The 10,545-nt window shown below is 41.9% G+C and overlaps 1 protein-coding gene across 1 annotated transcript in view; it reads right to left on the bottom strand.

The window, feature by feature from the left end:
* Nucleotides 1–1,311: 1,311 nt before the first annotated feature.
* The window catches only part of LOC106946015 (zinc finger protein 609-like), a 65,704-nt gene continuing 56,470 nt past the window's right edge, over nt 1,312–10,545 (bottom strand). Inside the window, exons 4-7 of the mRNA XM_015030071.1 lie at nt 6,241–8,548; nt 5,794–6,151; nt 3,940–4,317; nt 1,312–1,795 (exon numbers count right to left, since the gene is read on the bottom strand). Coding sequence (XP_014885557.1) covers nt 1,752–1,795; nt 3,940–4,317; nt 5,794–6,151; nt 6,241–8,548 — 3,088 coding nt within the window. The 3' untranslated portion in view covers nt 1,312–1,751. The remainder of the gene's footprint in view (nt 1,796–3,939; nt 4,318–5,793; nt 6,152–6,240; nt 8,549–10,545) is intronic.

Here is a 10,545-nt window from a genome sequence, read left to right as displayed (position 1 = left end):
AAAAAACAGACATGGTCAATATCCTGTCATTAAAATGCTTCAAACACCTCGGTATGACCTTAAACCTTCAACAATCGGTAACCTGCAATCAATGTGAGCAGCACATGGATAGGATTTCACCCAAAAAACACCCCCGTGGTTTGGGAGCCATGTAATTTAAAGCCTCTGGTAGAACCGGGGGCCACGCTCACGTCGACAAAAAGCTCACCAATGGGGATTTACGGAGCAGGACCCACATGTTGTAAGGCGACTCCGAGGCAGGCCGTTTAAATTTAGTGTTTATTTATTTTAAATCAGGTGTCGGAATCTGATGTTGTGCGTTAGGAGCGGCTTGGTCACCATGGATCTGACCTACCAGTTGTTACGGTGAAGCCACATGAGCAAAAGAGAAGAGAACCCACCCCACTCCGCTTGATCACATTAGCCAAAAAGAAAAAAGAAAATCACTCAGACTTCCTTCTGTTTCCACTTCATCTGACTGGATTAGCTAGGAGACGCTAATTTAGAAGTGCGTTTAGAGGGGGCGAACGGAGATGTAAACCCAAGACGAGGAAAACCGAAAGAAAACGCACAAAAACACGCGGGCGGCGGTAATGGTCTGTGCTCAGCGTGGCCAAAAAAAAAAAAAAAAGGAAGACGGCTTTTTGACAAGTTTCTCTAACAGTTGCATGCTTGAATAAATACAAACATTTACGCACAGAAAGGGGTTAGAAGCCTATATATTACAGCAGAACAATACATGAGCCCAAGTTTTACTCTGTTCACAGGAAAAACAATCAGGGTGAAAGAAGTGCAGTAACTGAACAAACCCGATCGCTCGCTGATGTGGCTTCACCGTTTTAAGTGGATGCGACTCCTTTCGTGGTGAAGGGGACCAAAAAAAACAAACAAAACACATTTAAAAGAACTAAACAAAAGCATGACTGAACCCGGCGTCAGACACCTCCGAAGATGGACACACAATGATATGAAAGAGAGTTTAGAGAGAGAGAGAAAAGGAGACACGAATAGTGTTGGTTTGTTTCTCCATGAGGTGTGTTCGCTGAAACATGACGGCATCATCCCTGAAACTAAATGCGAGGTGTTCCTTTAAGAAACAAAACAAAAACCGAAAAAACTTGAAGTGATGACGATGAAGATGGGAGAACTTCACTCTCAGGCTCTTAAGTCTCTGAAGAAAGCAGCTGTTACCATCCTCCCCCTTCCTCTCCCCTAAACACAGCCGAACATTTGTCAAGTTAAGGATATACTGTTGTTTCACGGCGTACTGCAAAGCCCGTCTTTAGTTGAGTCGACGCCGCTTTCCCTCCCTCCTACCCCTCCCAAGTACCCCAAATTCAACCCGCCAAGTTCTTTTCTGTGTGACAAAACAGAAACAATGCAGTCTGAAAACAAAAAATGAAAAAATTGAAAAGAAAACACGGAAAGCTGTTCTGGCAGTCTCTTTTTGCATTGTATTTGTCGACAGTGCAAAGACTAGGTATTCAGCGGGTCGGCGTTTCCTCTGCGGGAAGGGGCAGAGCGATGGCTTTGAACCTGGGTTATACTCTTAAGTCGTGTTACAGTCCTCGGATCAGAGAATTTGGGGTCTGTCGTGAGGAGAAGAAAAAAAAAAAACCAAAAACAACAAAAACAGCAACAACATTCTGCCTTGCCTTGGGGCAGAGAAACTAAAAAATAAAAGATAGAAACACCATTCAACTGATGTCTAAAAGGTAACAACCAGAGGATGTTGCTCTCATGTGAGCCAGTCACATGAATCTCTGCAGGGTTGAGGTGTGACGGTCAGGTTTCCCTACGAGAGAGACGCACAAAAAACAACTGTTAATTAAGATCCTCAAGATATCTGAGCAACTATATGATCTCAATAAGATTCCAAATATACAGAGAGAGAGACATTTAATGACTAATTTATTGGAATTGGCAAACAGTTTAAAACGAAAAAAAAAAAAAAGTCAAAGTTATTATTTCATTTAACTTTACAAGCATGTTAACATGTTAAAAGCATAGAATACAGTCGGGTATTTTTAATTTTTATTTTTTTGTATGTATTTAACCTTGTTGAGAAGTCAGACATGTCAGTTTTTTGACTGAGTTTTACCATTTTATTTTGTTTTCAATAAAATGTCACTTTCTAAAGATTATGTGGTAATGCTCAAGTTTCAAATTCATGTTGTTGAACTGATTTCTAAAGTTGGTACAGAAGAAACAAAAAGAGCCAGAGCTCAGCTATGCATACTTTACAAGGAAGCAAATAAGTTGGTTTTCAATCCGACATAGTTAATTTATACAGAATCAATTACCAACTAATTTTATCTGGTTGCATTTAATAGGACAGGCAGGTCCAACTCATGTCCACTTACATAGAATCCAATGCAGTTCTTTATTATGATTTATTTTTTTTGTCAAATGTTTGCAAATTATGTTTTTTTTTTCGTATGTTACTTTGTGTAACTTTTGATACCACCATTGAAGAAAATTGTTTTAAACATAATAAAAACAAAACATTTGTTTTTCTTGATTTCAAAAAAAGCAGTAGGTAAAAACGTGGTGCTGCTGAAGTGTCATGCCTTTTTACAGAGCTGTGACTCCTTTAAATACATAATCATCAAAATTCTACAATATCCTGTTCAGGATTCCCACAATCATCTCCCAAAATGTCCCCTCACACCATTATAACCTCTTGGAAAGCATTTCTGCTGAAGGGACACATGAATCACACCGTCCTGACAAGTAATTTATCAGATTTGATGTAATTTCACAGAGCTGCCACCAGAGGTCGTCGCAGGCCGCAGCAGCTGTGCGTCTCTGCGGCATCTTCAACATCTCTATTATAAACACTGTGATCCACTTGTCCTCAGAGGACCTACTTAGGGTGGATGAGCTGAGAGGCTAAAAGCTGCGCTGCATATTGTGCTCGACTGCAGCAGAGAGACGAGAGCTTTGTTTGGACACAATTTAGCTTCTCTGCAGATTGCTGCCTTTGAGCCGACAGCATAAATGTAATTGAAGAGTGCAGCGTGACGCCCGAGGGTGTTCCACTCAAATAAACCCTGGACAAAGAAACGCTATTTATTTCTTTCTACAGCACAGATATCTGGGCCAGAAATCATCTCAGCCATTACTGTTTTAAACTGGAGCATTTCTGAGCCACCTGTGCTTTTCTGATCTGCAGTCAAGGGAGCTTGTGTTGAGTTTCAGTGTTAGAGGTACTTTGCCTACATCTAATGAAGTGGAAACTGTTTAGTATTATGGATTCCCACCACTTAAAAAGTGATCAGGCACCAAATCGGGGTGTAGTGATGGGCTTAGACATGAACCTTCAGAGTCACATAAAGACACTTAAAAAAATCGGCCTTGTATCACCTGAAGAACGTTTCCAGGAGTAAAGGACTATTATCCTAGTGATATTTAGAGAAACTCATCCATGTGTTTATCTTTAGTCACACTGATTACTGCAACACTGTCTTCACAAATCTGCCTAAAAAAAAAAAAACAATTCCTGTTCTAGCTGATCCAAAACGGTGCTGCTCAAGTTCTCACTAAAACCAGGAAGACTGAGCACATAAACCCAGTTCTAAAGCCCTTACACTGGCTCCTGGTAGCTCAGAGAATAGATTTCTTTACAAACTATTGTTTTATAAACTAAACTAAGTTCCTTTAAATCAAGAGTAAAGACCCACCTACTTAGAGTTGCTTTTGAGCCACAATAAATGGAACATTGAACAACATAATTGAGGTGCGTTGAAGATTTAAACCACTTGACAAAATGCGATGTCTGTTATGGAGTCACTGTAGCTTCTGATGTGTTTATGGTGTTTTTTTTTTGTTTTCGTGATGTGAAGCCTCATTGCTGAAATGTGCTTTGCAAATAAGTCAGATCGACTGATTGGTCTGGGTTCATTGTTTACAGTCCAGGATGACTGTGGACAGGCGTACCTGTGGCATAGGACAGGTCATATTGCCCTGAGAGCAGCGGGTATGCCAGGTGGTGGTGAGAGGGCATGATGCGCTGGGACGGTGACGAGCGCGGTCGGTCCACGTCCCTGTCTCTGTCCCTCTCACGCTCGCGTTCCCGCTCCCTGTCGACGGCGGCTCCCCGGTCCTGGTCCCGTTCTCTGTCGTGGGGTGGTTTGTCGCCCACCGTGGGGGATTTGCTCTTGTACTGGCTGACGTGGTGATGCAGGATGTCCAGGGCTTTGGAGTCCGTTGCCGTTTTAGTGACCGTGGGGCTAGCGCGGGATTTCTCGCTGCCTTCGTCGCCTCCCGCCATTTTACTCCCGTAAGTAGAAAACGGATAACTTCCAGATAGGTAACCTGCGAGGGGAAAATGTCATTTTGACAAGCAGATTTGGATACATTTAATGTTTACCACCTACTCTTGACCTTATATTTTGGGTTGTATACACCACAGCTACCATGAATGTCATCATATTAATCTAATGTATATAATCCACTATCCTCTTAAATATTTTGATAAAAAATTAATAGAGGTGTAGACTCTGTTAAAACATGGTTTAATTCCAGACCAACCACTTAAAAATGTCTTAAATACAGAGCAGCCACAAGAGCTATGCCCCGTTTTTTATTTGCATTCACACTGGCAGAGGAAAGCTCTGACGTTAGCCACTGGATGAGGATAATATTCATAAAAACAGCAAAGTTCACTACCAGAGCTCACTACAGTAGAAGTGAAGGGTCTGTTATGAATAAAAGAAGTAAGAGTTTACAGAAGAGGTAGTATGGATGTGTGTTTCTGGAGCACGTGGTTTAAATTACAAGGAGTGCCAAGAAGCTAAATTACCCCAGAGCTACATTTTCATTACGCTGCAGCAGCTGAGAGAAGGGCAGCTAAGAAAATCACCAGTGTAACTTTAGCGCTTAACTTGCAACGAAGTGCCTGAAGGAGTTGTTGAAGATGGAATATCAAAGGATACTTTATGAGTTCAAAATCAATTACGCAATACATCGTTTTGCCTGTACCACACACTGTAAAGGTCACACTGAATTGTTTCTTGGTGGAACCAACTAGGGCCTTCAGCCGTGGGTAGTTTTTCTCCCAGAATCAGATTTGCCATCTTGTTGTGTTAGGTGGTCAGATGCCCCAGGAGTGGGCTTTAAGAACATGATAGAGTTGTATTTTTTTCGAGGTGTCACTCATTGTCAACATGTTTTTTCCATAAACTTCAGTGAACATAATTAGTGTCTTGTGCTCAATAATTTTTAATCGAACTATTAATGCAACGACAATGCTCACATACAACTAACGAAGACTCGATGAAAGATTTCAACTCTGTTTGCTAACATGTAAATAATTTAATAACTATAATGTTGTTAAGCAAGATGACATTTATGGACCCATTTAACTGTTTTTAACGACTCTGGATAAACTTTGGCAATAGATCAAAATACTTAATTATTTTCACAAAGACACCAACGGACAATGAATCACAAACTATTTTAAAAGACCAATCTTGTTCAATTTTCACTTGTTTTAGATTTTCAGTTAAATCTACCCAAAAAAAAACATAGAAATATTGTAATGTATAGTTTCACAGGCCATTATTTTCAATTTAGTGCTTGTTGAAAATAGCAGTGTGAAAAAAAATCTGATTACATAGCTTTAAATCATACCGTGATATTGGTATGCTTTAGAGTCAGACACTTGACCATCTTAGGTTAGTGGAGAAAATAAAAGGAAAATACATACGTTACCTGAATAAATACAAATAAAATCTTAGTAGTTCAGACTTTTTACAGCTCACCGCATTTGGATGAAATCTTAAATCATACCTGGGTAATTCTGCATCATGACCGAAGACATGCCCCTGTATCCTGGGTGGTTGGGATCATAGCCTTGTCCATAGGGGTATCCATGCATGTATGGCAAGTAGCCTTGGTGCTGTGCTAGTTGTGACGTGAACTGCATGTGCGGGTTAGAACGAGAGTCTTTGCTCATGGCTCGATGGTCCTCGGCACTGATTCTGGGATCACTGCCGTCTTTTCCATCCTCCTTGGGTCCACTTTGACCATCCTTCGGCCGGACCCTTTCTTCCTTTATTTTCCGATCCCTTTCCCTTTCGTCTTTCCTCCGATGCTGTTGTTGCTGGTGTTCATCCTCTAGTTGGAGTTTCTGGCTCTCGGGATACGGCTGAGGGCAAGAAAACATGTCAGCACAAATCTGAATAGTGACCTTAAAATACCAAAACATTTTTGCTATGAGTTATTCAATGGTACTACCTGTCTGTACCACATGGGCTGTTCCATCCCTGCCTGGCCTCTGGACTCGAGAGCTTGCAAAGAGTCTTCCTTTCCATGGTGACCCCCTTCAGTCAGTTTCATCTTCAGCCCCTCAGTTTGCTGGGACTTTGGATCCTCCCCCTTTATGCTTCCAATAGACTTGGAGGACAGCTCAGAAGGCGAGTCTCTGGATTTGCTTGGCGGCTGTGATATCTTTCCAAGATCTGACTGACTCGGGGCTTTGGAGAGGCTTGGTGGCATTGGGCTCTTTTGTTTCCACTCCTCCTTCATGGAGGCTTCTCGCTCCTTCATGACAATGTCCGACTTCTTCTCAGCAGCTCGATGCTGTTCAGCCATCTGCCTCTGCCGCTCCTCATACTGTTGCCGGTAGGCTGGGTTGGTGTTCATCAAGTGGTTATGGTAGGCTTGATCAGGGCTGTATGCATACGGGGGAACATATGCGTACTGGTTGTAGTACAGAGGCTGCATGTACATGTTTGACCGCTGCTGGATGACCGAGGGCTGTTGTTGCTGTTGGCCAGCAACACTGAGGTCAGGTTTTCGCTCTTCATGAACTTCAACCTTTACTTTCTCCTCAACTTGATCATGTTCATCATCTCTTTTGATCTTAGCCTGACCTTCAGCCACTGGTGCAACTGGATTTGGGCCGCCGGGACTGGGGTTTACATAGTTAGGAGAGTAGTAAGGCTCGTAACTGGTATAATAAGGGGAATCTTTGTTGGGTGTCTGATTTGGAAAGAGTGCTTTTTTGACGCTTTCCCTGATGGTTTGGTCATCTGTCCTGACTTTGACACCCTCTGGTTTCCCTTCACCATCCTCCCCAGCATCTGAAATGTCTGAATAGGCTGGGCTATTGGTTTTGACTGAAGAGTTGTCAGCACCATTCTGGTTTACCACATGATGTGGTGTGAGAGGTTGTGGCATACCAGTGCCATCTATCCGACTGGCAACACCTATAGACGGACTTGGCGCATTGTCAGAAAAGCTGTAAATTTTGTCAGCCTCTGCCTTGATGCTGGCCAAGCGACTCTGATGGGGGTCTGAGGAACCGTTGAGGAGACCTTCTCCCTTGTTCCCTTGATCACAAGGCTCAGAATATGGAAGCTTTGCTTCCTCTAATTTTCCACCCTTTCCCGGAGGCTTGGGACTATCAGCGTCCTTTAGACCATCCTTTTTCTTTTTGTCCTTCTTCTTCTTGTCTTTGGAACTACTTGAAGCTGGATCTCCAATAGCTGGGGGTTTAGGCTGTGTTCCTCTCATTTGAGGGCTCTTGGGGATTCCCTGTAGCATTGGGGCTAGTCCTGGGGAGGAATTTGGGTTTCCAGGTGGAAATGGATACATTTGTTGGGATCCTGGTGGTCCAGGGCCAACAGGACGTGGCGACTTCAAGTTTTTCTGGGCAATTTTATCAGTTTTTGTACCAGTGTTAGCCTTCTTAGACTTATCTGATCCTCTTTTATCATCTATGCCATCATTACTAGCCTCATCAGTAAGGCATGGCCCATCTTCACAGCCATCCATCGGTGCACCTCCTGTGTCTGGATCTGCCTCAACTATTTTCTTTTTACTCTGCTTTGAACCAAACTTTCCAGGAGAAGGAGAAGGACTTTGTGCATCAAAGTTTCTGCCTTTTGGAGTAACTGAACGTGCTGGGGACAAAGATCCTTTCTGGGAGATAGATGCTCCATTACAGTTTCCCGGTTCAGGGTGGAGAGTTGAGTCCTCGCCATATTCACTGTCTCCATCCAAGTCCAACTTTATGTCATCATCATTGTGAGCACGGGTTTGGTGGTACTTCAGTCCATTGATGTGCTTGTATTTTTTGTTGCAGTTGGGATGGGGACAGTCTATAAGAACCGGAGATGGACAGCTGCGATCGAGTGGCGGTGGAAGTGATTCCGTCTTAATAGAAGGGATAGGGAGACCTGCGGCTCCCACGCCTCCATTGTTGGAGTTTGTCCGCATTCGTTTGTTGCCTTTGGTGTCCTCTGAGCTGGAGTTGGGCTCCATGTCAGAGGCAGGTTTGGTCTTGCGTTTTCCAGCCGAAGAAGGACTGGCTTTGATGTCCTCCGTGTTGCTGTTTGGAGGGGTGCGGCGCTCTGATGGCGTCTGGCTGCCCCTCCGGCCCTTGGTGTTTGAGGCAGCACGCGTCTTGTTGTTGGTGGTGCCCTTGTTGTCAGATGAGTTGCTGTTCTCATTGATCGGTGTGTTGCTGTTCGGTCTCATTCGCTTACCTCGACCGCGACCATTCCTCATTTCCAGATCACTTGTGGGTGATTCACAAAATCTGCAGTTGTAAGTAAGAAAACGTGTTTGAGTTAGTTATAGGAAATACATAAAACTACACAATTATTTTGTTTGCTGTTTCCATCACGGAGAGCAGTTTTAATTGCACTGTTGCTGAAATATGCTATACAAATGAACTTGCCTGGATTTAAATATGTGCAAAAATGTAATATTAATTTTAAAAAATTCCAACAATTAGGGTGCACCAATAAATCGGCCCTAATTTCCTTAATATCGGGTGATCGGCCAATACTTTTAGAAACTGATCCTATTTAAGGCCTGAAAACTGTCCCCGTTTGCTCTGCCATGAGAGAGGGAAGACTGACAGACTCCGCCCACCTGATCATGTCTGCACATGCATTTCAACTATATTCACTCTGCTGTTTAAAAAAAAAAATCAGCATTGGCCAAAATCAGATTTGGAAGGCTTTTTAAAGATTTGTTATCGGCCATTAAGCTGCAATCAGTGCACAATTACAAACAATTTATACTTTTATTAGTTTGGCAATAGACAAAAAAAACCTGGAGAAATGCTTTTGTTTTACAGAATGTTTTAGTTTTTAGTATCTTTTTTACTAAAAGTAATACAACTTTTCCATTTGCAATCAATACTGGACAATATTTCAGCTGGAAATTCTAAGGATAATCATAACACAACTAAAGCTCGTGTCAAGCTCTCAATAAAGGCAGGTTTTACGTATTTTGACCTAGATTTAGTAGGTTTATACATTTAAACATGTTTTTTTTTTTTTTTAAGAAAACTGTGGAACCAAAATGTGGCAATCTACATTTCTGGAGTATTTCTGTAACCATAGTTTTCTAAATATTTAAAAGGCATGTGAAATTCCAGAATATAAAAGATTAGTCACTTCCCTTTGTTTAATAAAGCCACAGAATTTGACATTCTTTCATAAGAAAAAATAACTAATATGCAACAATAAAACTAAGGCTTATTTTACATAACTCTGCAGTTGTGAAGAGAGATGTAAACCCTGTTCCTCTGAACATAATATCCAACATCTCTTACACAAATAAGCCTGTTAACAATAAACATCAAATTAATACTATATGAATAAATAGTTGCGAACACTCTAGCTCCTTTCTCATCAAAACACAAAGCCATTCAGACACTTAAAATAGCAGTGTGGGATTATCTCCCCATAACAGTAACCCAATTATCTTTCTGCACAGCAGTGAAGGTTAGCAGTCTGTGACAAAGTCAAACCCAGGGCTGCTATGACTCACAGCTTCCTCTACAAGTCTCTCTAAACAATTTCAACCCCAGCAGGGGATGTGAATACATCCGCAGTCTGACAGTGGTGCAGGAATTTAGACCAATTACAAGCCCCCGTTTATATCCAGTGTGTTGAAAGATTTCTGAATAATTTATAGTGGGTCCTTAATGCAGTCATGCTGCAAACTGTAAGACAATCTCGGAGCAAATGCACCCAAGCAGACCTTATAAACCGAGTGCCACAGTGATACATTAGTGGGATAAAGCATCTACTTGTTTTCCATTAGCACTGATTTAATCTTGATTTTTTTTTCTGGTGCACTTAAGATGCCCATTTGAATTCCAGACTTTTATTTACATTTAGATACAGTTTTTTTTGTTGTTGTTGTTTCTAAAGCAGGTGTTTGGTAATGTAACACCGCCATTTTACAAATCCTGCTTATTTTGCATCCATTATGTTTGGGGAGGATTTGTAGACACAAGACCACATAAATACCCTCATGCTACTGCCATGAGGTTGATGTTAGAAATGGCAGCCTTTGTGATAGAGAATGCTATCCAGTGTTGGGGAGAAAAGAAAAAAAAAAAAAAAAAAACTCTTAGTCCAATAATTGGATTCTGCAATCTGGCTTGTTAGAGTAGCTTTCTATTTCCACTGCTGCCTCCTGAGACATCAGCTGCTTGCCAATGAATCCTGTTTCTCCAGGCTCAACATAAAGACTAACATGCACTCGGTGGTCCGGCGGCGCACTGGCAACTCATTG

Source organism: Poecilia latipinna, unplaced genomic scaffold (assembly GCF_001443285.1).
Source record: "Poecilia latipinna isolate Pla-1442-1.1 unplaced genomic scaffold, P_latipinna-1.0 Scaffold172, whole genome shotgun sequence".
NCBI lineage: Eukaryota > Metazoa > Chordata > Actinopteri > Cyprinodontiformes > Poeciliidae > Poecilia > Poecilia latipinna.
The sequence above is the reverse complement of the archived record's forward strand: the minus strand, read 5'-3'. Positions and strand labels throughout refer to the sequence as shown.